Source organism: Corvus kubaryi, unplaced genomic scaffold (assembly GCF_017639235.1).
Source record: "Corvus kubaryi isolate FWS band 111438036 unplaced genomic scaffold, C.kubaryi_AGA036_p1.0 37219, whole genome shotgun sequence".
NCBI classification, from domain to species: Eukaryota; Metazoa; Chordata; class Aves; order Passeriformes; family Corvidae; genus Corvus; species Corvus kubaryi.
The window spans coordinates 143168-167825 of NW_024581062.1; the positions used below are offsets into that span (position 1 = coordinate 143168).

The window sequence follows — 24658 nt, forward strand, 5'->3', positions numbered from 1 at the left end:
CTCCCCCCCGGGACACCCCAAGCCTCGGGGGCAGCACCCCGCTCCCCAGACCCCCAGCAAACCCCCAGACTCCCGGGGGAGCCCCAAATCCCGGCATCCAGACCAGCACCCAGCGCTCAGCACATCCCTGCTCCTCACCGCCCGCACCCTCCATCCTTCTGGGGGTCCCTCAGCCCCGTCCTGCTGCACCTCCGGAATGGCACCGGGACACGCGGGGGTGGGCGGCTGGAGAAGGGGCTTCCTCCGGTGCGGATTTGCTGAGCTCATGCTCGGGAGGCAGCAGTCGGCCCCGCACCAGGGAATCTGGGACGCTGGTGGGGACGTTTTGGGGGTGCCCGAGCCGGTGCGGAGACACAGGGATGCTGCCGGAGCGATGCGGATCAGCGGGGCCTGGCAGCTGTCCCCGGCCGTGTCCCGGGGCCCGGGGAGCGGGCAGAAGGACAGCGTGTCCTGCGGTGGCGTGGGGGACGTGCCGGCGGGGACAGCGGGCGCCGCCGGGGAGAGCTGCAGGTGCCAGGCCTGCGGGATCCGGCAGGTTGGGGAGCGCCGGGCACCGCCACGCGCTGTCACCCGCGGCAGGTGACAGCGTCACCGCTGCCCGGGAGTTGGCAGCTCCGGCCGAGCTGCCTTCGAGGGCAACTTTCCGCCTGCCCGCATGCTGAGCGCTCCCACCGGGAGCGGCTCCATCCCGTGCCACCGCGACCCCGCAGGGATGCCCGGAGCGCGGCACGGCGCTGCTTGGCCCAAGGTCACCCGGGGGGTGGGTGGCAGAGGGGGGACGCCAGCCAGTCCCCGCCGGCAGCAGCGTGGCGGGGCTCCCCTTCCCTCCCGGTGCCCGAGATTTGCTCCTGTGTTATTTCCCCTCCAAACTTTGCACCTGCCCCCAATTTGTCCCCCCTCGTCCCTGCCAGATGCTCCCGCCGGTGGCCGGTGGGCCACCGACGGCTGCCCGTGCCATGGCCAGAGCTGCTTGGCCGGCTGGAAGCTCCCAAGGCAGAGCTCGAGCTGCCGGATTTGGGGGAACAGACCCCCTGTCCCCGCTTCCCAAACCCCGTGCTCCCCGGCTGCTGGGGCTCCCGTCACGTGGGAGTTTTCCCACGTCACCGGCGGCGGCTGTGCCGTGGCGCCTGGAGCCGTGGGGTGCTGGGGGTGCACACACCTGTGCCGGCACCCTGGCACTGCCTGCTTCCTTGGATGTTCCCCCCTTTCCCGGATTTTCTGGCCGTGGTGCTGAGGGGGTCCCAGGTCTGTCCCCCCACGCCGACAGAGGCTGAGGGGGTGCTGGCAGCTCACACCCCCGCGGGATTTGGGAAGAGCCGGCCAAGCCACATCCCGGGGTGAAGCAGTGCCTTGTTGTCCCCCCAAATCCCTGCCCGAGGTGGCCCCAGTCTCGTCCTCCTCATCCCCTGCTCCGTGTCACCGTGCGGGGACAGTGGCTGAGGCCCCCAGCACCGGCTGCGTTTCATGGGGGGAGAAGACGCCGTGTGGGGAAATTCGGGAAACTTTGCCGCCCAGGGAAAGGGGGATCCGGGGGGGGCAACGCGGAGCCCGGAGGTGCTGCTGGGGCCGTCTGGTTCTGGGCTCGGAGACGCCCGAGGGAGTCTGGTCTTGGCTGGCAAGGGGTGTTGGGGATTGGGATCAAGCTGAGGCGCTTCCCAAAGCGGCTCCCGCCAGCTGGAGGCATTTTCGGGGAGCCGCAGGGGGCCGTGCTGCTGGGGGACCACCCAATGATGTGTCAGGACAGCCGCGTCCGAGCGCGAAGCAGAGCTTGGGGCTGCCCGCAAAGGCGCCCTCTGTGCCACAGGGCCAATGTCTCCCTTGCTTTGGGAACACGGGACAGCTCCCTTCCTCCTGCCAGACCCCCCTCTCCATCCCTGTCCCCGCTGCTGGCACCAGCTGTCCCCTTTGGGGCGACCTTCGCATCCCCAAGGCTCCATCTTAGCGCGGCGAGCAGGTGCCGGGGGCCCTGCTCCCCACGTCCCCATCTTTCCCGGCTGGAAGCGTTCCGAGCAGAGCCGCGCGGCGGCAGGAGGTGGTGAATCAATAACCAGGCAGCAGCTGCCTGTTTTCCCCCCGCACCGCCTCGGAGCGGGCGATGGAGCGCCCTGGTGCTGGCGCGGCCGTGGGAGCAGCTCCCCGGGGCTTGGGAGAAAAGCCGGGCTTCCAAAGGAGCCGGAGCACGGCGAGGAGCGAGGCGGGGGCCGGCGGAGGGGCGGCGAGCGGGGTGAGGGAGCGTGACGGGCGGGAAGGCAGACAAAGAGCGCAGGGATGGCAGCGCACGGGCCTCGCCGGGAGCCAGGCACCTGCTGCAGCCTCGCGTCCCGTGCGGCGCCCACACGGAGCGGGGGAGCTCCAGACCCCCCCGGGACCCCCATCCTGCGCCGCTCCGGGGTCCCCCTCCCTGCCAGCCCCTCTGCTCCAGCCCGAGGGATGCTCCCGCCTGCGTCTTGGAGCATCCCCCGCGGCCTCACCCACGGCCCTTTGTCCCCCTCGGCGGCTCCATCCCCTTTTCTGTGGAGGTGGGGGGTCCCCGCGGATGCTGAGCCCCCCCAGGGCGGGGGTTCCTTGCTCCCAGCAGTCGCCACCAATTCCGACCCTTTCAGCTTCCCCACGCCCGCACTGACGTGTCCCAGGGCCCCCCTGAGCACGGCTGGGCCACAGCAAGGACAAGGATTGGGGCGGGGGGTCTGGCAGGGAGGTCTTGCTGATTCCCCCTGACTCCAAGGAGCAGGAGAGGAGCCGGAGGCGGCTTTTCCAGCGCCTGATCTCGCGGCTTTTCCGCCTGCCGAGAAAGGAGGGGGGAGCGGGGAATGAAGACAGATGCAGATAATATCGCTGCCACCCCCCGGCCCCCGGGGGCTCGGCTACAATATCCATTATGGATGGATCTGGCAAGGGAACGGCTCCCGGAGAGCCGCGGGAGCGCGGGCATGATGGGCAGAGCCCCAGCGTCGAGCAGGGGGACGGACCCCCCTGGCTGTGACCGGGGCCCCGGGGGACGTGTGTGGGGCCAGGCTGGGCGTGGGGGGCGGCGGGTTGGGATGTGCCAAGCGCAGCATCCCCCGTCCCTGCGGGTGCCAGCGTGGCTGTGGCACGGGATGCTCCGCGCCCGCCTGCCAGCTCCGGGTGCCCCCCCGGCGCCCCGTCCCCTCCTGGTGTCCCCGGGCCTGGCTGCAGGAGGGAGAGGGTCACCTTGGGGGGAGTTAATGAGGTTTGAAGGGAAGCGGTCGCGGCGGCGGGGACGGAGCCGGCGCGGCGGCGGAGGGACAGCGCAGCACAGCAGCCCCGCTCCCGGCCCTCCGAGGCCGGCACAGCCCGCGGGATACACCCCGGGGGGCTCCGGGTGTCCAGGGAAGGAGGGGTGATCGTCTCTTCCCCTGCGGAGGGGCTGTGGGACACTGCTGGCTGCGGGGGCGATGGGTCCTGGGCCCGCTCCACCATGGATGACCATCCCTGCAGCCCCATGGATGACCCTGTCCGTGTATCCCTGGAGGATGCAGCCCCGGAGTCAAGCTCTGCTGGAGGATTTCCACCGCCCTCACCTCCCCCGGGCACCTTGCCATACCTGTGTCCCCAGTCCTCCCTCTGGGGCCTTCCTCGGCCCTTCATTCCCCTCCTCTGCCTCCTCCCTCCGAGCTGCGCTTCTCCATCTTTCCATGTGTTCCCCTCCAAGCCTCCTCTTCCTCTCCCAGCACCGCCAGCCCCCAGGTCTGAGGGCTGTGGCCGACCCTGAGCATTCCCCATCCCTGAACTTCCTGCGGGAATCCTGTCCCCACGGTGGCCTTGCCGTGACAAGACGTGGATCCCGGGTGACCTGACTGGGGGGCACTGCCCGGGGGGAATCAGGGAGCTGGGGAAGCAAGCAGGGGGCTCGTGGAGCTGGGCTGGGCTGCACGGAGCCTGCCCGCCCCTGTTCCCTGGGAGCCGCTGGCTCCCTGCCTTGCCTCTCTCCCGCTGTCACCCGAAGGGCTCGGGAATGATGGAGAGCCCTGGGGCGAGAGGCTAAGTGGCGACGGCGCGAGAGCTGGCAGTGCCACTCGGGATGAGAGCCCAGCCCGCTCCTCCGTGCCCGCTGCCGGAGCCAGGAGAGGATTCTGCGCCAAGGGAAGGGGGGCTGGGGTGACTCCAGGGTGGGGAGCGATGCCCAAGGGCTCATTTTGGAGCAGGGATGACGCGGAGCACCAGCCTGGCCGGGGGATGAGCGGCGTCCTCTCGGGAGCAGCGGCTTGGAATGGGGATGGGGATGGATGCAAACCGCGGGAGCAGAGGGGGCTCCGGAGTTCTGGGTGCTCCTCGGGAAGAGAGACGCGGTGGGGACCACGAGGCAGAGAAACCACACGGCTCTCCGGAAATCCTCGGCCAAAAATAGCCCGGCACCGGGGAAGGAGCGCCTTCCCTTGCCAAATTCTCCCTCCATCCCCAGCTGCTGCTTGCCGCGGCCACGGAGCGGGGACGGGTGGCATCAGGGCTGGAGGGACACAGGAGGGACACATCCCTGCGCGGCAGCTGGTGGGGATAGGGGATGTTTGGGAACATCCAGGCGGGGCTGTGCGGTGTTTGGGGACGCTGTCCACCTCCCCCAGCCCCCCGTGGTGGGTTGGTGGGCTCCACCACCCGAAGCCCCCCAGGACCGGCAGCTCGGTGTGGGGGAGGCAGAGCCGGCCGCACTGACAGCTCCGGGGGATGGACAGATGGCTGGGTGGAGAGGCAGATGTGTACGAGGGATGGATAGACGGATGGATGGATGGATGGATGGATGGATGGATGGATGGATGGGTGGATGGAGAGATGGAGAGATTGATGGATGTGTTGGAGAGGAGGACGCACAGATAGACAGACAGATGGAGAGCAGACGCCCGTTCTCGCCCGGAGCACGCCTGGGGCGCTGAGCTGTGGCACCACTCCTCTCCCCCGAGGCTCATCCCAGGATCCTGCCGGGCAGCGAGATGGCCGTGGCGCTTCCAGTGATCTCTCACGTCTACAAAACCCCTGGCAGCACGTGGGCAGGTGGCACCGCCGGACCCAGCTGGCCCAGCCCTCCAGCTCTTCCACGTGACACGCCAAGCCTGGCTCACAGCATTCCCAAAATGCCCACTGGGTTGCTACCAGGGATGGCAGCAAAGCCTCGTCCCCCTCCGTGCCCATCCCTTCTCCCTCTCCCTGTGCCAAGGGCTTGGATTCCACATTCCTGCTGTGCCTGCCGGGGTCCTGCCCCGCTCCCCCCTGCCCCACGCCCGCGATCCTGCACAGGAGCGAAAGCTGCAAATTCACAGCTTTTCAGCTGCATCCTAAAAATAAGAGGTTTGGGAAATATCAAGCAAATGAGTGGGAGGATGAGAAGAGGAGGAATTAATGGCCTGGTGCCAGGCAGGCAGCATCTGGGAAGCCCCGGCGTGAGAACGTGGCCATCTCTCTGGGTGCCGCGTGGCCCTCCACCCCGGCAGCACGAGGGGCTGCTCCGACGCCACATCCCTGCCCTATCCCTTCCCATCCCGCATCCCTTCCCTGCCACCGCCATCCCTGTCCAGGCTCACCGTCACACCCCACCCCAGCTCTGCGGCTCACGACGACGGCACACGGCGGAATGTTGGGGGGATGCGCTGCTCGCTTGGCACCTTCTCCCGCTGCCCTTTTCCCGGGAATGCACGCGTTTCCGCTGCCGGTTTGGCAGCCTGGCACATGGAGCTGTTTCTCCATGTGGAGCTCTGGATGTCGGCTTTGATCACCACTTCCAGGGAGCTCAGCGGGAGCTTGGCCTGGGGGGGGCTCCCCACAACTTTGATTTTCCCCCCCAGGGTACTTGGCATCCGTGGATCTCGCCGCTGGAACAGGGTGAGTGGGAGGATGCTCCAGGAGATGGGGCTGCGATGCTGAGCAGCTGCCAGGGAGACGCCGTGTCCACAAAAGCTGGGAATTTCAGGGTCTGGATCCAAAAATATGGCCCTGAGAGCCTGGATGGGGCCATCCACACTGGGACACCTGCAGAGAGGTCGGTTCCAGCCAGGGTGCCACAGGTGTGAGGCTTGTTCTGAGGCCTTTGCTCATCCAGAGCCACTGGCAGTCCATGGAGATTCCAGCCTCTCCATCCTGTGCAGGAGCTGTCACTTGGGAGAGGAGCTGGAGCCACCCCTGGATGCCCCTCGCAGGGGCTTTGCCCTCCCAGCGTTGCTCCAGGGCTGTGTGCTTTGGCTGGAGGTGGTGGCAGAGCTGCCAGATGGGTCTGAATCCTGGGATGGGCACAGGAAAACAGGGAACTGGGGAAACAGGTGGAGCTGCCCTGGAGCCTGAGGGTCTCGCTGTGCTGGGCTCAAGCAAGGCCTGTCCTGGAGCTGAGTGTGCACAGGGCCACCAGTGCCACAAAGCCACCAAGGTGTCCAAGGCCACTGGGAGGCACAGGGACACCAGGATGCTCAGGGACACTGGGTTGCCCAGGGCCACCGGGATGCTCAGGGCTACCAAGATGCCGAGGGTCACCAAGATGCCCAAGGCTACCAGGATGCTCAGGGCCACCGGGATGCACAGGGACACCGGGATGCCCAAGGCCACCAGGATGCACAGGGATGCTGGGACGTGCAGGATTACCGGGATGCCCAGGGCCACCAGGATGCTCAAAGCCACCGACTGGATGACAGAGGTCACGGAGGAGTTGCTGGGAGCAGGCTGGGACACCTCCGGGTGTCCCTGGAATGGGCTGTGCCACGGCTCCCGCATCCACCATTCCTGCCCGCACCGGAGCTGAGCCGTGTGTCGGATCCATCAACATCAGCAGCTCTTCCCTCCTTCGGGGGCATCCTGCCGGATCTCCGGCTCTCACACCGCTGGAGAGGACTAATCCCTGCTGGATCTCCGCGCCTCTCCTTGTGCCGGGGTCGGGTTTGAAGTGTTTCCTCACATCCACAAAGGCCGGAGCTCGCTCGTGCTCCGGAGGCAGCTAATCCCGAGCCCGCGGGAGCGGCGGATAAAGGAGGACAGGCACGTGACAGCATCCCTGTCTCCCAAACATTCCTCGTCTCCCACTCCGAGGTGGGGACTGCGATGGGTGCGGGGATTCCCTGCTTGTCCCAGGTTTGCCACGAAGACCCTTCCCCTGAACCCGGAACTCTCTCCGCTGGCACAAGGACCCTCTCCCCTGCCATGAGGACCCTCTGCCTGCATGCAGAGCCCTCTCCCCCTGGAACAGGGACCCTCTTCCCTGGCTCCTGCTCACGCAGCACTGCACAAATCCCACGCTGGAGAGCTGCGGCGCTAAGGAGGCAGGTAATCCCCTCATCAATAACGGCCTGGAAAAGTGGAATTATATCCCGTCAAGTGGCATTGAATCCTGATGAAAGAGCCGCAGGGATGTTCCACCCCCTTCCCAGCCTCCGCAGCATCCCCTGCTCTGCCAGCACGTGGGACGGGATTGGGACCTCGATCACTCCGAGGAGGGGCGTGGGGTCTCCGCCTGATGGCCCCCCCTCACTGTGCCCTTGGGATGAGGCAGGAGCAGCGAAGGGCCGCTAGGATCTGGGACATGGCCGCAGGGCCCCCGGGGCCGCGGACCCTCAAGTCCCACCCAGCCGTCTCCACGCTCCCGCCTGGATCCGCGCTGGCAGCCGCGGAGATTTATGGAGAGCGGCGGGGAAGGAGGGCCAGCGGCGGCGTCAACAAGCGCCGCGTTTGCACCTTGTCACCCGCTCCCGGGGCTGCGTCCCGGCGCCACGCAGCTCCCCGCGCCCCTCGTGGATCCAGCCGCCCCAGGACAGCCCATCCCAACCGGCACAGGGACCCCACACCGCGCCCCAGGGCTGGGGACGCGCCAGGAGCTCCGAGCGGCTCCGAGTCTTTAATTAACCGAGAGCTAATTGCCTGGAAAACGAGTCATTTAAGTCATGCTGAGGGCGGCGCAGCCTGGGGGCCGGAATCGCTCCCCCCGCCCAGGGGACACGGTGTGATCCCACCGGGAAGGGCCGGGCCCGCCCCGTGCACAGGGACACCCCCGGAGCCCCCCGGGCAGGATCCCGCTGGCGCGTCCGTCAGGATCGTGGGGTGACGCCAGGTTTGGGGCTGTGGTGGCACCTCGGCGCGGGGAATTTGGCTCCGGGAACCGGCACTCACTGATGTCCCTCTCTGGCCACCGCCACGGCCGTGGTGGCTTCCGCAGTGCCCACGCCTCCCCTCGCCTTCTCCTTTGATTCCCTGTCTCCAGATTAATTTGAGGATGAACTTGACCCATGCGAGGACCGAGGGATCTGTTGGAGCTCCGGGATAAGCCAGAGGGGTCACGGTGTTCCCAAGCTGGAGCAGGGAGCGCCAAGCGGGGGGGGCAAGGAAGGCTCATCCCAATTCCCAGCCCGCCCAGTACGCCCAGGTGCCACTTGAACTGGTCGGGGTCCGACCGCAGGAGGGGTGCCCGGCGCTCTCCGGCCGTGCCGGCTGCTTCCCATTCCCCCGGCAGCTTATCCAGCCGGGGTTTATAAATGTTGGAAATTAAGGGCTGGTCCCAAATTCCCTCCTAGGCAACAGTTGCTATGTGAGTTTTATACACAGCTCCTCGTGATCCGGGAGCGATGGAGGAGCTGCCTTTGGATGGAGGGAGCGCGGGTGCTGCAGGGGGGACGGGTCCCCAAAACCACCCCCACCTCATCCCGCCCTCTTCTTCTCCTGAAGGAATTTTTTATAAATCTCCCCCTCACGGTCACCATCCCCTTTGCTCGTCTGCTTCCAGCGGGGATGTGGGAGCTGCGGGTGCCTCGGCACGTGCCGGGGGCGATTCCAGAGCCCTGATCCCCCCTCCCGGTCCACTCTGACTCAGCCCGGCCTCGGAGCCGCCGGGAAATTTCGTTACAATAACAAGGTCTGCGGGCGAATTAATTATTAACATCTATTGTTTAATATTTATACTGCAGCACCGCTCCCGGTGCTGCTCCGGCCTTGCCGCCTCCCGCCGCCAGCTGGGGCTCCCGCCATGGACAATCCCATCCCAGCGGGCACGGCGGGATGCGGAGCATCCACAGGGATCCTGCCTGGAGACAAGGCGGAGCCGGTTTGGGGTCCCACTGGGCCCCTCCGAGCCACCTTGGGTCCGCATTCTCATCCCACGGTGGTCATTCCGCATGCTTGGGAGCATGGGTGTGAGCGGAAGTGCTGGATGAGGCGGATGGGTCCTTCCCACACTTTTGGGGTCCCCAAGGTTGTCCCCACGGCCAGGCTGGGGAGGGGCAGGTCTGCATTGCCGTTTGGGATGAATCCGTGTGGGATTGGCTCACAAAGCAGCACCGCGGCCTTTGCCGGCCGTGCCAGCGCTCCCAGGGTGCCGGCGGGGATTAAAACTCCATCCTGAGCTCCCGGGAAGCGCTCGGGGCCGGATTCCTCCCAGGACAGGCTCCTCTGGAGCCCGGAAGCCACGGAGGTGGCCACCGTGACACGACGGGGTCGGAGCCTGTTGGACCGCCTTCCCTGCGTTTTCCCTCCCTGTACCCCCATGCACGCCGGGAACACCCCGGGATTTAGGTCTGACCCCCCCTCTGTGCTCTGCTCCCCCCAGGGACCCCCTCCCGCGACGTCCTCCTGGTCTCAGCCATCATCACCGTCAGCCTTAGCGTCACCATCGTCCTCTGCGGGATCTGCCAGTGGTGCCAGCGGAAAATGGTGAGTGGCCGGCTCCCCTCCCGCCTTCCCGGCATCCCGGCGTGCCCGCCGTGCCGCCGGGCAGGGGGCAATTCCCACTTCCAGGGCAGCAGCCAGGCGGAGGCAGCTCCCCGGAGCCGCCGGCTGCAGCTTTTATTTGGGCTTTTCCGGATGTGCTAATGAAATGTTTGGGCGAAACTGTTTGTGTGGCACAAAGGGAAGTTTCCAAATATATGGATATATACCGGTGACGAGCCGGAACGAGCTGGCCCCTGTCCTGCTGGGCACGCTCCTGCCTGGAAAAGCCCCGCGGGAAGGCGGCCAGCCCGTCCCTGGCAGCGCCGGGTGCCGTGAGCCATCCCTGCCGCCCGCTGCGCATCCCTCCTTCCCTCCCCGCTTCCCACCGGGGACTTGGGACAGCGCTCCCTCCCGCCCCGCATCCTCCCTCCTCCTCCTCCTCCTTCTGCTCCTCCTCTCCCGGCAGCAGGACGTGCTCGGCCACGTTTCCTTCGCCATCGGAATCGAATCTGGGTCAAGTGCTGCGATGGCAGCGGCGCTTCCCGCGAGGGAGATGCCCACCCCGAGCCGTGGGAAGGCAGCATTCCCTTGGGAATGGGAGAGGGGGTCCGCAAGGCGATGAGGCAGCGGGAGGGCGGTGGGTGGGAAGGGCCCTTCCAGGTGCCACCCAGGGGATGGGGAGAGAGGGAAAAGCCCTGGAAAGGAGGAGGCTGGAGCTGGCAGAGGAACAAACAAGTGTAAATTGGCCGGGAAGGCGCATCCCAACCGGCCCTCGACAGCGCCCGGAGCTGGAGCGGCTGCGTGGGAATGACGGCCAAGCCCGGCGGGCCGGCTCCGGGCCGTGCCCCCGCGGCCACCGCTGCCGTGTCCTCACGAGCCCCGAGCCTCTGCAGCCGGGGGACATGGATGAGCTCAGGGCTGGGGGATGATTCCCTCCGGGATGGCCTGTGAGCATCCAGGGAGGTCCAGGTGCTCCCCTACAGCTCCTGGCAGCATTAGCCCTTGGGCATCCAAGAATAGCCAACATCCCTGCAGTTCCTGGCAGGATTAGCCAGTGTGAATCCAAGGAGATCCAGGTGTTCCCCTGCAGCTCCTGGCAGGATTAGCCCATGGCTGCCCAAGGACACTGTGCTGAGGGTCCAGGTGCCCCAGCAAGCCAAGGAGGTGGCTCCATGTGGATCTGAAGAGGCTGGGAAGAAGGAGAAAGGAGAAGTATTCCCATTCCTTGGGCAGGCTGGATGCAAGCCTGGCTCCTGAGATCCAGGAGCAGCGTGATGGAAGTTTTCCACCCCACCCTGCTCCGGCAGCTGCTCCCATCCCACCTCATCTGCCCAGCACCTGCTTGGAGCATCTCTGGCTCCCAACTGTTGGATAATTGGCATTAATTGGCTCCTGCCCACCCTGGCTCGGAGCCGCGCTCGGAACCTGCCGGAGTGCCCTGATTACCAGCCCCAGTTAGGAGCCAGCTCCAGCTTCATTATCCTATGGCAGCGCTTCCCTGGCGCTGGGAAAGGTGAACTCAATTAATTCAGGCCCAATTAGGCCTAAAATTATCCGCTCCTTCCCAGTGAGGCCATGGAATGGGATGCTGGCGGCGGTGGCCGTGCTGTCCTTGGGGTGACGCAGGGCATGAGCCCCCAAGGACCAAGGGATGGAGCCTTTGGGAATTTTGCTGCCTGGGTGGGTGGGATGGAGCCTGGAGACCGTAAGGGAAAGGGCAAAATCCAGGTCAAACCCTCCAGGTGGTAGCAGCTCCCATCCCCCACTGGGATACGCCGGGGGTCCTCTGCCACCCCCTGACCCCCCTCTCCTCTCTTTTCCACAGGGAAAGCGTTACAAGACTTCCCTGGAGACTGTGGGAACTCCGGATTCCAGCCGCGGCCGCAGCGAAAAGAAAACCATCAAGTAGGTGCCAGGATGGGGGGGGAGAGGAAGGACAGAGGTGGCCGTGCCTTCTCCCAGTGGGAGAGGGGCTCCGGGAGACTGGGAGAGCTGGTGGGTGTCTCCAGCATCCCTGTGTATCCCACTGAGCCGTGGGCACGACGGAGTCACGGGAACCTCGGCGTGGGTGTCCTCAGGGATGCTCCAGGCCTGGGCGTGCGGATTCCGAGCCCTGCCCCGCGGGGCTGGAATGACTCTGCATCCCACGAGCATTCCATGGAGGAAGGAGAGCAGAGCTGGCGCATCCCACGGCGCTGGGTAGGGAGCGAAGGAGAGGTTGGAAGCTGGGGGGGCTCTCCTGGGCATCCAGATCCAGCGCTGCCCCTCCGCAGGCCTCCAGGGAGGAGGGAACTGGACCAGGAGGGAAATAGCTCCTGCCTGGAATAAGCCTATGGAAAACCTCCTCCCATGGCTGGCCCGGGGTGTTATTGGGGTGCAGGGGTACCTCGAGCACCTGGCCGGCTGCTCCCAGCCAACCGAGATGAGCTGGAAATGGAGCGGGAGGCGCATCCTGCCCAATGCCATGGCACAGGCGGCTTTCCCAAACTCCGGTACCTTCCATACCACCGAGATCAGCCCGGAGCTCAGGTGGGCGTTGGGGGCTTTTCCAGTCTCTCAGGTGCCAGCAGGGAGCTGCTGGGTCCCCCAGCCCCTGGTGGCTTCCCAGAGCCAGGAGGTCCGGGTTCCGTGCTGGCAGCAGGCCGGTTCCACGGGAAGGGATCCGCAAGGGAAGGGATCCGGAATGGTCTCCAACACGCAGCAGTGTCATGGTTAACCAAGCGCTTCCAGGACCCGGCTGCTGAGCAGGCGAGGACACACGGACACACGCGTTTGGGAATGCTGTGCCGGCACCGCGCTCGCCGCCACCTCCCTAGCCCCCCCACATCCTTCTCTCCTTCCCAGCTGGCCGAGCCACCCGCTCCAGTCTCTCCACAGCTCTTCCCATCCCTCCATCCACCCATCCTTCTGTCCGTGTCCGTGTGTGTGTGGTGTGTGTGTGTCGGTGTCCGAGGGGTGGGCTCCCTGTCTCTCTCCGCAGGATCCTGGCGCTCCGGGGGCGGAGGGCTGCTTTTCCTTCCCTCTCGCAGGAATTCAGCTTCTCTCTCTTGTATTTCCCTTTTCTTTCTCCCCCGGAATCCGGCCGCTGTAGCGATCTAGACAGAGACTTTTGGAATAACAATGACAACACAGTGCAGCAGAAATGGAGCTCCTACCCTCCCAAGGAGTTTATCCTAAACATTTCTCCTTACGCTCCGTACGGTGATCCGCGCCTTTCCCTCAAGTGAGTCTCTCCTTACCGGGTTTGCTCCGCGTAGTGAGTATGTGGGCAGCACCCACTCGCCTTCCTCCTCCTCTTCCTCCTCCTCTCCCTCCTCCTCCTCCTGCTCCCGGGCTCCCCGCACGCCACCCCATGGGCCGTCCCATGGAGACGAGCAACCCCTCCTTCCCGCATTCCCGGGGCCGGCCGGGATCTCCCTCCAGGACGGGGTTGCGCGTTGGGGGCACCCCCTCGGCGCGGGGACGGGTCCCCCCGGGGCTGGGCTGCCGGCGAGCGGGACCCCCCTTCCCGACCCCTCTCCCTCCTCCGCCCTCTCTCTTGGATGTTCTGCCGAGGCCCCCGCGCACCCCGCGGCCAGGACCCCTTCTTTTTGCAGTGCTGATGTCTCTCTTTCTCTCTCTGTCTGTCTGTCCGTCTCTTGTCCGTCTGCCCCCTCCGGCTCTGTCGCCCTCCCCTCATTCCCCGACGGCTCCCCACGTTTTCCACGTCCGTCCGTGTGTCCGTCCGGCTCCCTTCGTGTCTGTCTTGGGGGGGTCCGGCCGCCGGCCCGGCCCAGTGGCTCTCTGTTATCAGGGGCCAAGCTGACGGCGTCGGCCGCCGCCGGGCTGTCCGGGGACCGCGACGGCCGGCCCGGGGACAAGCAGCGGCTCGGCGAGGATGGAATGAGGAGCAGCGTGTCCGCCCACAGCGAGCCCGGAGCGGGAAAGGCGGCACGGGGCCGCTGGCACACGGTGCAGAGCCACTTGGCCGCAGGGAAGCTCAGCCTGTCCAAGTGAGTGAGCACGGCACGGTCCGGCACGGCACGGACACGGACACGGCCGGCGGGCCCGGGCGCCCGCTCCCCGCTGCGGATGCGCTTGGATGGGGGCCACCGACAGGTCCCCGGGGCCACCGACAGGTCCCCGGGACCACCGTGCCGAGGGAGAGGAGGCGTTTCCCGTTCTCCCAGCAGTGTTTTGGCTCAGGGGCAGCAGAGGAGGCAGCCGGGCAGGAGCAGCGCCTTTGGGTGCCGTCCCCGGCGTACTTCCAGCGCTGAGGGTGCCTCTGCCCAATCCCGGGGGGAAGCGGCTCAGCATTCCCAGCTCGGCTTCTCAGGGCAGGCAGCGCTACCTCGGTGGTGTCCCGAGGGCAGGAGGCGCCGTCCCAGGCTCCCATCCCTCAGGGACAATCAGGGACAGCGTGCGGCATCTCCCCTCCGTGCGCTCCCCTGACCCCCGGCACAGCCACCGGACCCGGCGCCGGCACCTGATGCCGAGAAAAGTTGGGGAAAGTCCGGGATTGATCAGATTTAGGGAAAACCCGAACTCTGGCAGGCTCTGCAGGGCTCCAGGCCGGGGTGGGGGTCTCGGCGAGACCTTTCACTGCCGGCAGCGCAGTGGCTCTGCCGGGGGAGTGACGGGGCTGTGCCGGCTGCGGGCTCCGTCCGGCGTTCCCGGTCTCTGCTCCGGTTCTTCGCGCTGGGATGTGGCAGCCGGGGGGTCCCGGGAGAGCTGGGTGACACCGCCCATTCGGCGTGAGGCTGCTGCGCTCCAGCTGGGCACTGGGAAGCAGGAGGGAGCGGCGAGGAAAAGCGGGAGCTTTCAGCCGTCCCTAGACTTGGTGGAGAAACAAATCCCGCTGGGAATCCGGACAGGCTGGCGCAGGGGGCGAGGGCAGGGTTAAGGGGATGTGGCGGAGCATCCTGTTTTCCAGCACCCCTCTGGCGCAGCGCCGCCGGGAGTGGGGGTGTGCCGGGGGTCCAGGCCGAGGGTCTGGCTGTGCCGGTGCCAGGGGATCCATCCGGGCACGGGCAGGGCGCGGTGCCGCCTGGCACGGCGCTGGAGGAGCCCGCGCCTCCAGCTGGCGCGGGGCCGACAGGAGCCAGATTTAGTTTCCTGTGACTGAGAGGTTGTAAATTGAACTAATTTGGGATTCGATAGGAAAACGGAAGGAGGCCGGCGGCGGCGCCGGGGGGGAGGCGGCAGCGTCCGGGCAGTGCCTTCGGCCCCGGCCGTGGGGCTCCGTCCATCCCAGCTCTCTGCTCCTCTCCACTCCCTTCCCTCCTCTCTCTCTTTCTCCCACCTTCCGCTCTTTCTTCACCTCTTTTTTTCTGTTTGTGTTTTGGAGCTGTTTATCCCTCCCCGCTCCCTCTCCGTCCCTGCTGCTGGCATTGCACGATGGAGCAGCTTCGCAGCGCCGAGGCCGGGACAGGGTCGGTGGCTGCTGCTCAAGGCCGCTCCTCGGTGCCAGGCGGGACCGAGGGGGACTTTCCTCCCCTGATCTCGCGGCCACGAGCTTTGCCAGGCTGCCGTGGGCAATCCTGCGGGGCTGCATGGGCTGTGCCACGCATGTGCTGCATGGCCAGCGCCGGCCAGCGCCGCTTCCTTGGGGCATCCCGCCTGCTCCCCCCGCTCCGCCGCCCACACGAAGCCCGTCCGCCCCGGGCCGGGCTGCTCCGCTCTCCGTGTCCCACCAGAGCTGCGTCCGTATCCCCCAGTCCCACGATCTCCCACCCCGGTGGGAGCCTGGCTTGGCCCTGGGAACGCCTCGCTGGAATGTCAGCACCACGGGGGTTCGGCCCCCGCCGCGGCGCTGCGGGATTCCCCCCCTCCCGCAGCCTCCCGCACCGAGGGGACGGGACGCCGAGCCCCCGCGGCGCCGCTGCTGGGTGCTGGGCTGGACTGGGAGGGACTGGGACGCTGCGATGGGCTGGCTGGCAGCACGTGAGCGGGCACCACGGGATTTGCCTCCACGCAGCAGCCTAATTATCCCGCAGAGCAGGTCGGCCGGCGTGCTGGGAAGGCGCCGGCGGAGCGGCGGCCGCGGGAGCGGGTGGGCATCCGGCCCTGGCGAGCCCCCCGGGAGGCAGGATGGTGGCGGCCCGAGCCCCCCGTGCCGCCGGCAGGGCCGAGCCGCGGGCGAGAGGCGGAGGATCCGGGCGCTGCCCCCGCTGGCTCCCGCCGGAGCGCTCCCTGCGCTGGGGCATCTTCTCTCTAACTCTCTTCTTTTCCTTCCTCCAATTTTGCCCCTTCACCTTCTTCTCCTTTCTCTCCTCTCCTCTGCCCTTCCTCTCCCTAAGTTTCGAGGACTCCACCCTGTCCACAGCCACTACCCTTGAGTATATCCCCACCTCAGCAGGCGATCCCAAATTCCAGAGGCCCCGCACCCTCGTGCGCCAGCAAAGTCTGCAGCAGCCCCTGAGCCAGCACCAGCGCGCCAACCACAGCCAGCCCACCACCAGCCAGAGCCTGGGCCACCTCCAGGCCCACAGCGGCTCCTCCGCCGCCGCCGCCAACTCCCGGGGCTCCCGCGGCGGCCCGGCGCGCCAGGGCACCGCCGCCGGCTCCAAGACACGGATGGCCGGGGGCCGGAGCCGCTCCAACCCCGGCAGCTGGGACCACGTGGTGGGGCAAATCCGCAACCGCGGCTTGGACATGAAGTCCTTCCTGTAAGTGTGCGTTCGCCATCGCTGCCCTCTGCATCCTCCTCTCCATCCCCCTCCATTCCTCTCTCCATCCCTTCCCCTCCTTCGCTCTCTCTGCTCCATCCCCTCTCCTCTGCTCCATCCCTCTGCTCCATCCTGCTCTCTATCCCTCTCTCCATTTCTCTCTCCTCTGCTCCTCTGCTCTCTCCATCCCTCTCTCCTCTGCTCCTTTGCTTGCCCCAGCGCGGCCACTCATCCGTCACCCCCTCGGGGACACGCTGCCCACGGCCTGCGGGAAGATCCATGTCCCCTCCGGCTCACAGGGGGCTCAGGGCAGGGGCTCATGCACTTCCCCAATGTGCTTTGCCACGTCCCTGGCCATCCTCTTCCATCCCCAGGGATGGGCCAGCTCATGGAACAGCCACCTGCGAGGTCCCCAGGGAGTGGCATTGTCCCAAGTTGTCAGGGTGGGGGTGGCAGAGTCCCCCGTGCCGGGGTGACCGTGAGCTGGGTCCCGATAATAATTCCCAGCCGGAGGAGCCGTGGGATCTTTAATCCGCCTTAACCCCATCTCCTCCATCGGCGCTGGATTTCCAGCATCAAACCCCGGGGAATAATCCGAGTCCCGTGTTGTCGCCGCATCTCAGCACATGACATTGTCCCTCCTCTGCAGAGCTGGGCCCCCCGGCTCCATCCTCCCTTGGATTCTCCAGCTCCTCCCCGGCCGCTGCTGCCCCCCGGCACCCTGGAAGAAGGGATGCTGAGGTCCCAGCTTTGCTTTCCGCAGGCTGGCGGCGCTTGGAGGGGGACGCAGGGCTGACCCTGCCCTTTCATGAGTTGACACAGCACTTCCTGCATCAGGATTAGATGAGAGACACAAATTTGGGTGCCCATCCCGCTCCTTCCCACTCTGGAGAGAGGGTTGGACCTTCCTCCAGGCACCCTGGGGCGCGCTGCCCGCGATCCCCTCTCCGCTCTGCCCTCTCCCACCGAGGGGTTCCTCCCAGCTCCATTTCCTGGCTTCCCGACGTGGAGCTGCGGCTCACCAGCCACCCCGAGGGTCACGTTCTCCCTGTTTACCCAGCGCCCAGTGCTGGTTTCAGCCTGGCTTGGCGGAGGGGGAGCAGCCGCAGAGCCCAGACGTGCCGAGTCAGCGCCGCTTCCCAGCGGAGCAGCAGCTGTCATTTCCCACCGCCTCTTTCCCGATCCATCGATTTTCCTTTCGCTCTTCGCCCTGTTCACCCTCCCCGGCGCCGCGGCGTAAATGCGGTTATGGACCCGGGCGAGGACCCGGAGAGGGCAAAGATCCTTGGCCATGGCACCGTCAATCCCTTCCTCCACGGAACGATGCTGGCGCCTCCCTCCTGTCACACTCTCCCTCATTCCCAAGCCCCTCCAGGCATCTTTTCCCCCCGTTCGTCAGGATTTTGGCATCCTCCCTGCCCGGACCGCTGGAGGAGAGGGACAGCGGGGGTATCCACGCGTGCCGGGCTCCCCGGAGCCGGCGCCTTTCTCCCCACAGCCCTGCGCGCCCATCCCGGCCATCGCCACCTCGCAGGAGCCGGCGGGGAGAGCCGGGGTCCCCTCGCCGCCGGGGGTCCGCGGGACGCCGCCGGCTCCTGCCGGTTCCCTGCCTGACGCTGTGTTCTCCTCTCTCTTTCTCTCTCTCTCCCGCTGCCGGCGGGGCCGCCCGGGCAGGGAAGGCCGGATGGTGGTGTTATCCCTGGTTTTGGGACTCTCAGAGCAAGATGACTTTGCCAATATTCCCGACCTGCAACCCGCTGGGACGCAGCCGAACCAGGCGAACGCTCAGGGGGACAAGAGGTATGAGCGAGGACGAGGCCAGTCCCGCAGGAGGAGGAGACGAGGGCCCCACCCAGGGTGGAGGAGGAGGAGGAGGAGGAGGCTGGCCTCGTGGAGCGCGAAGGTTGGAGCGGCACAGGGTGGCCCAGCGGGACGTCTGAGCTCTCCCCGGCACCGGCACCCGCGGTTCTGCCTCCGGAGCAGCGGCACCGAGAGGACCCCCATCCCTTCCTCCTCCCTCCTTCCTCCCCCTCCTGCCCTTCCCGGCCCTGGCTGCATGCGGGAGGGGGCGGGGGGACGCGCTCAGGGACAGGGGGACACGGGGGGTACCCCCGAGTGACGCCGCATGGGCTGAGCCGCGTCCCATCCCGACACGCTGCTGCCACCTCCATTCCGGCGGGATGGGCAGCTCCCCCGGGCATCCGGGGACACCGCTGCGGTGGCAGGGGGACAGAGCGGGCGCCACTGGCCGGTGGGGGGGAACGCCGTACCCCCCGTTCTCCTCCAGCACGGCACAGCCCCTCGCCTCCGGCTGCTCCCCGCATTCCCGCCGTGCCGCAGGCTCGGCAGCGCATCCAGCCCCGGCACCGGCGCCCGGCCGCGGCCATCGGCGCTGGCTGGCAGGGGCAGAGGGTCCGTGCGCCGCCGGGAGCGGGTGTTCATCCCCTCCGGAGCGGGGAGGAGGTGTGAAGCCGGCGGGCGCTGCCTCCCCGTGTGCTCGGCGTGCGGATGAACTGGCACCGTTCTCGCCCGCCGGCTATTTTTACCCTGCTCCGCTTGGTTTCGCTCCATCTTTTAGCACTTCCCGGCGTCGCGCTGCGCAGCCGGTCCCCGCCGGGAGCACCGGCAGCCCGTGCCGGCCGCCGGCTGCCCCGTGCCGAGGGGACGGGGACGTGGGACACGGCGGGTGGGTGGCTGTGCCGCAAGACCCTGCTCCCCGCTCCCCGCTTGCCGCAGCTCCCTGCTCCGAAGCCCCATCCCAGCACACGCATGGCATTCCCCACCTCCATCCCTCCCGCTCCTCGTTCCCTGGGCTCCGCAGGACGCGGCGGGATCGGCCGGCGGAGGGGACGCGCCCCGGCAGCCTCGGCTCCCTCCCGCCCACCGACGCTGCCGACCACCCGCTCTTCTTCCTCAAAACATCTCCTCCATCCCTGTTTCGCAGCTTCTTCCTTCCAGCCTGTCCCCGGCGGCTCCAGCCCGGCGCCTCGGCGTGTCTCCTGTCCCGGCGACTCCGTCTGTCCGTCCATCCGCCCCGCTCCTCTCTCCCATTCCCTCCCGGCAGGCCGGCGCTGGACGACGCTGCTCCTCCTTTCTCTCTTGCTCTCTCCCGCTCTCTCTCCCGCTATCCGTGACCTCCGCCGGCATTCCCGGCTCCACCGGCGCCTCCTCGCTCAGCGGCCTCGCCGCCGGCTCCTCCGCCTTCATTTTCCCTGGTTTTAACCTAATTTTGCCTCCCCAGCTGCCTCGGCCTCTCCGGCCCTTCCCGAGTGCCATCCCGTGTGTGCGTGTGGGTGTCCCCATCGCCTCCCCGTGTGTCTGCGTGTGCTTGGCGTGGTGGCGCGTGTCCGTGGCATGTTGTGGCTTCCCGTGTGTCCCTGCGCCTCTCGGCCCCTCTGGTGGTTTGTCACCGTGTCCCAGCTCGGGCAGGAGCCGTGGCGGGGGGGTGGGAGCACCCCGGGCTGCCTGTCCCCTCCGCCACGTGCCTGTGTCCCGTTGTCCCCGTGCCTCGTGGCAGCGTGGCCTCGGCGCGTTCCCGCCCGTCTCCATCGCTGCTCTGTCCGTCTGCCTCCCGCCGCTCCCGGCTGCCCACCCTGCCCGGCACCGTGCCCAGGAGCCACGTTGTGTGGGGACAGCCAGGACAGTGATCCCAGGGGTGTCTCAGCCACAGGAAAGGGGGACACGGGGCAGCGAGCCCACGTGAAGCACCCGTGGGTGGCCGGCGCCCACCGGGATAAGGGGCTGTGGTGTGTGAGGAGCAGCCGGAGCCGTGGGTGCTGTGGGGACCGGGCTGTCCCTGCCATCGCCGTGGGACGTGGCCAGGGGGACCTGCTGCCGTGCCCTAAGGGTGCCAGGCCACCAGCTGGCTCCGCGACCAGGGCCGGGATGCTGGCGGGCTGCAGCCACCGCCTGTCCCGGCAGCGTCCCTCGGGCGCCGGCACAGCCCAGGCTCAGTATCCGCTGGGAGAGGGCGCCCGGGACGCCCGTCGCTGTCTCGCCCTCGGCTCCCGGCCCTTCTCCTCCAAGGCCTCTCTTCCCGCAGGTTGCCGGCCGGTGGGAAGGCTGGGAATGCGGCACCGGCGCCGGGGCAGCCGCCGCACGACGAGTCCGACCGCAAGACGGAGCCGCACTCCTCCGTCTCCGATCTGGTCAACTCCCTGACCAGCGAGATGCTCATGGTGGGTGGGTGGGGTGCGCCGGGTTTGGGGGTCTCCATGGTCGGCATCCCACCCTCCCGGCTCTTCCCTGCGCCATCCACGAGCACGTCCCCGCCCGCTGTGCCAAGTCCCCGTCGGCCGAGCCGACGCGCCGCGGACGCGTCCCCCGGGCTGGCACGAGGGAGCGAGCGGTGCCGGACACGTGAGGGACGCGCTGTCAGGAGGAATTTGGCTAATTGGAGCTCCCGTTCCGCGGGACGAGTGGCGCCGAGCCAGGAGCCGTCGGAAGCGGTGGGGGCGGCAGGGAGCCGGCGAGAGGCTGATGTCCCCTGACAGCTGGCAGGGCTGGGGTCGGAGGGACTGGGGTCGGGCCCCCATCGGCCCCCGGCGCTGCGCTCACCCCCCTCTTCCCCCCTCCCGCAGCTCTCCCCGGGCTCCGAGGATGACGAGGGCCACGAAGGCGTCAGCCGGGAGAACCTGGGCCGCATCCAGTTCAGCGTTGGCTACAACTTCCAGGAGTCCACCCTGACCGTGAAGATCATGAAGGCGCAGGAGCTGCCGGCCAAGGACTTCAGCGGCACCAGCGACCCCTTCGTCAAGATCTACCTGCTCCCCGACAAGAAGCACAAGCTGGAGACCAAGGTCAAGAGGAAGAACCTCAACCCACACTGGAATGAGACCTTCCTCTTCGAAGGTATGGATTGGGATGGACTGGAGTGGGTCAGGGTGGGAGCGGAGCCTCCTGGGACGCTCCTGGGGACGTGGGTGATGCCATGGGTTGGCCGAGCCACCGAGGCCAGGCTGGATGTGCATCCCATAAAGGGGATGTGGGGGAAGGCTTGGAAGGCTCCATGCCGTCATGGGTGGGCGCAGATGTGGGAACCAACCTGGCAGCAGCTCCTCGTGCCGTGGGCTGCTCCCCATCCTCTGCCGGTTCCCGGGATCTTGACACCAGGGCAGGAAAGGTGGAGCGGTCCTGGAACTGCTCCTCATCTCCTCTGGCTTCTCCATCTCCGGCACAGGGTTCCCCTACGAGAAGGTGGTGCAGCGGGTGCTGTACCTCCAGGTCCTGGACTACGACCGCTTCAGCCGCAATGATCCCATCGGAGAGGTGTCCATCCCGCTCAACAAGGTGGACCTGACCCAGATGCAGACCTTCTGGAAGGATCTGAAGCCCTGCAGCGATGGCAGTGTAAGGCCCTGGACCCCTTCCCGCCCCCCTGGGGAGGGGAGGTGACCTCCGGTTCCAACAGGGACATTTTCTGCTTCAACGTCTGACGGAGACTTTTCTCTTCCCAAATTTTATATTAAGTAGCCCAAAGTCTCATTTTGGGTCAAACCAAAGTGTTTCAGGTAGACTTAAAATTAATGTTTCCTCCTGCCTCCAGCAAGACCAGAAAATGTCCCACTGGGGGTGGCCCCGTTTCCTCCTGCCCTGATTTTCCGTGCTTTCCCAAACCCCACCCTTGGGCTGCTCCAGGTGGGGGTCCCATCCCAGCACCCCGCTCCCACCGAGGAGCTCTGGGGGGCGTGGGTGTCCTCAGGGAATGCGTGTGTCCCACAGGGAAGCCGTGGGGAGCTGCTGCTGTCGCTGTGCTACAACCCCTCGGCCAATTCCATCGTGGTGAACATCATCAAGGCACGGAACCTCAAAGCCATGGACATCGGGGGCACCTCAGGTACGGCTCCGGCTCCCCCCGGTCCCGGGCAGCATTCCCTGGCTCCCATCCGGGGCTGAGAGCGGCTCCTCTCCCGCCAGATCCCTACGTGAAGGTGTGGCTGATGTACAAGGACAAGCGGGTGGAGAAGAAGAAGACGGTGGTGATGAAGCGGTGCCTGAACCCCGTCTTCAACGAGTCCTTCGCCTTCGACATCCCCACGGAGCGGCTGCGCGAGACCACCATCGTCATCACCGTCATGGACAAGGACAGGCTGAGCCGCAATGACGTCATCGGCAAGGTGGGTGACACGCCCGAGGGACAGCCAGGTGGGAATCGGGGACAGCCAGGTCCGGGGCTGCCGGCGCCTGCTGCCATCTCCAGTGCGGAGCGCGGTGGGGACCCCTCGTGCTGGGTGGCACGGCCACAGCGTGCCGGAGTTTCCCCAGAAAAGCAGGGATGGGGCATGGGGAGCCACACCCGGACGGCTCCCGCCCCCTGGGATTACTCCCGGGGGCAGGAGCGGAGGAATTATCCCTGAAATCGCCCAGCTCATCGTTAGCGCAGCGATGACAAACGCGCGCCGTAATCTCCGCCCTTGATCCCCGCACGCCGCGCTGGGATCGGGAAAACACAGCGGTTGGGATAAATCCATCCAATAAATCCCAGGATCAGCGCCGCGGGCTGCCGGGCAGGGCCGGAGGTGGCAGCGTCCGCGGGGTGGGCACAGCCAAGAGCCCGATTCCAGGGATGGACAGGCAGTGTCCGTGATATCCCGCTAAAACCCCGCCGTGGCCCGAGGCTCGCTAATCACTTCTGATCGCATAATTAGCGGCGAGCTCTGCTCCATCCCGGCTCTCCGGCGGTGATTCGCGGAGCCGGAGCGGTGGCACCGGCTCCCCGAGGTGGCAGCAGCAGCAGCGAGTGCCGGCACACGCGCTTTTCCGCGGCGCCATACGGAAAATCGAGGGATAAAAATAGCCCCCGGCTCCGCGCCCAGCCCGGAAAAGCGGGGCTGGAGCAGTTTGGGGGTGAAGGGACGGGGATGGAGCGGCCGCGGTGGCTCCAGGGGTGCCTTTCCCGCAGATTTACCTGTCCTGGAAGAGCGGTCCCGGCGAGGTGAAGCACTGGAAGGACATGATCGCCCGCCCGCGGCAGGCGGTGGCACAGTGGCACCAGCTGAAGGCCTGAGCGCCGCCGGACCGCGGGCTCGGGGTCCCCCTTCCCAGCTCCCAGCCCCTTCCCGCGGCGCTCCCGGCCAGGGACCGGCGGGACAGCGGCCTGGCTCGCGGGGACCCTGCGGGAGGAGGTTCGGAGCCCCCCGAACCCCCGGGCTCGCCTCTCCCTGGGGTGTGGGGGGCGCGGAGCCGCCCCCAACCCCGGCCGAGGAGGTGCCAGAAGCGATGTCCCCCCATCCCTATTCCCACCACCGGGCAGGACTTCTGCGAGTGCTTCCAGCCCCACTCCCGCAGCCCCTCGGCCCCTCCCCGGCCTCGCCCCCCCGCCCCCCATTTCAGGGGGTCAGGCTGCGGGTGCCAGAGGGACCCCCCGTCCCTCCCCTTTCAGCTCAATAAAAACCTCTCGGAGCCGCCAGCGGAGCCACGGAGCCCCCCCTGCCCCGCCCCGTCCCCGCCGCCCCCCCCCCGAGTGTCCCGGGGCGGGCGGGGGACACCGAGGGGAGGGGACAGCCCCTTTCCCTGGGATCGGAAGCCATGACACAGTTCTTTATCCAAAGCGGGCCCCTTCGTGCACTGCCTTCAGCCGGGTTCGATGCTTTACCTCCGTCTTGGGGCTCGGCGGGCGCGGGGGGTCCCTAAGCCGCCCTGGGCACCCCCGGTCCTGCTCTCACTCCCACCCCGGGCAGGTGGGGGCCCCTCGGGGGGGATGCGGAGCCCCACAGGGTCCCCTTCCAGCCGGGCTGCTCCGGGAGCCCCGTGCCCACCACTGGGGATAAAGGGTGGAGCGAGCGCTGCTGTCCGCACCCACCGCGGGCAGGTGACATTCCCCGGGCTGGTGGCATTCCTTGGGACAGCCAGCCTGGCAGGATCAGTGCCAGCAGCAGCATCCCCACGGAGCCCCGGGATGCACATGCCAGACCCCTTCCTGCTCCCTGGGACCCCCAAAACCAGGGACAGACCCACCTGGGAGCCCCACAGGGGGTGACAACGGGGTCGGTGGTGGCTCTCCGTGGCGGACGCCGGATCATCCTCAGTCTTCCTGCTCCCCCCGTGGCACCCTCGGTTCCCAGCAGCTCCCGCAGCCCCAGTTTAGACGATTTTGGACAATCTGGAGAGAAAGTCATACTACTGCTACTACAGTAATAACAACGCTTTTAGGGACATTTGTATTTTTGTCATATTCTCTCTTTTTTTAACATAAAAGAAGAGACTTACATGCCTGGGGAAGGGGTGGCAGGGCCAGGGCTGTGCCAAGCCGGGTGCCCCCCGCGGCCCCTCGGGCACCCCGCTTTTCCAGGCCGGATTCCTCGTCCGCGGTCGGGCTCCCCGGGGGTTTGTGTGTTCATTTTTAACTCTAGAGCTCGTAGCCGTGATCTTGTTCAGGTTCTCTC

The 24658-nt window shown here is 67.1% G+C and overlaps 1 protein-coding gene across 6 annotated transcripts; it reads left to right on the forward strand.

The window, feature by feature from the left end:
* The first annotated feature begins 1794 nt into the window (after nucleotides 1–1794).
* On the forward strand, nucleotides 1795–24461 carry SYT7 (synaptotagmin 7). Of its 6 annotated transcripts, XM_042022615.1 has the most exons (13): nucleotides 1795–2224; nucleotides 9527–9630; nucleotides 11453–11532; nucleotides 12719–12850; nucleotides 13404–13619; nucleotides 15906–16274; nucleotides 17949–18074; nucleotides 20317–20452; nucleotides 20855–21125; nucleotides 21454–21623; nucleotides 21996–22110; nucleotides 22191–22390; nucleotides 23176–24461. In XM_042022615.1, exons 1-13 carry the CDS (start codon nucleotides 1810–1812, stop codon nucleotides 23278–23280), a joined length of 2439 nt encoding a protein of 812 aa, XP_041878549.1. In that variant the 5' UTR covers nucleotides 1795–1809; the 3' UTR covers nucleotides 23281–24461. The 6 variants fall into 6 exon arrangements, with proteins under 6 accessions (XP_041878549.1, XP_041878550.1, XP_041878551.1 ...); XM_042022616.1 differs by lacking the exon at nucleotides 17949–18074; XM_042022617.1 differs by lacking the exon at nucleotides 13404–13619.
* Nucleotides 24462–24658: the final 197 nt, after the last annotated feature.

Excerpts from the sequence above, each read along its gene's own strand:
- SYT7 (XM_042022615.1), top strand. The coding sequence starts at position 1,810 with ATGTCTCCCTTGCTTTGGGAACACGGGACAGCTCCCTTCCTCCTGCCA. Across the intron at positions 16,275-17,948 it reads TTGGACATGAAGTCCTTCCT|GGAAGGCCGGATGGTGGTGT; the intron begins GTAAGTGTGCGT and ends CCGCCCGGGCAG. Across the intron at positions 22,111-22,190 it reads GGACATCGGGGGCACCTCAG|ATCCCTACGTGAAGGTGTGG; the intron begins GTACGGCTCCGG and ends CTCTCCCGCCAG.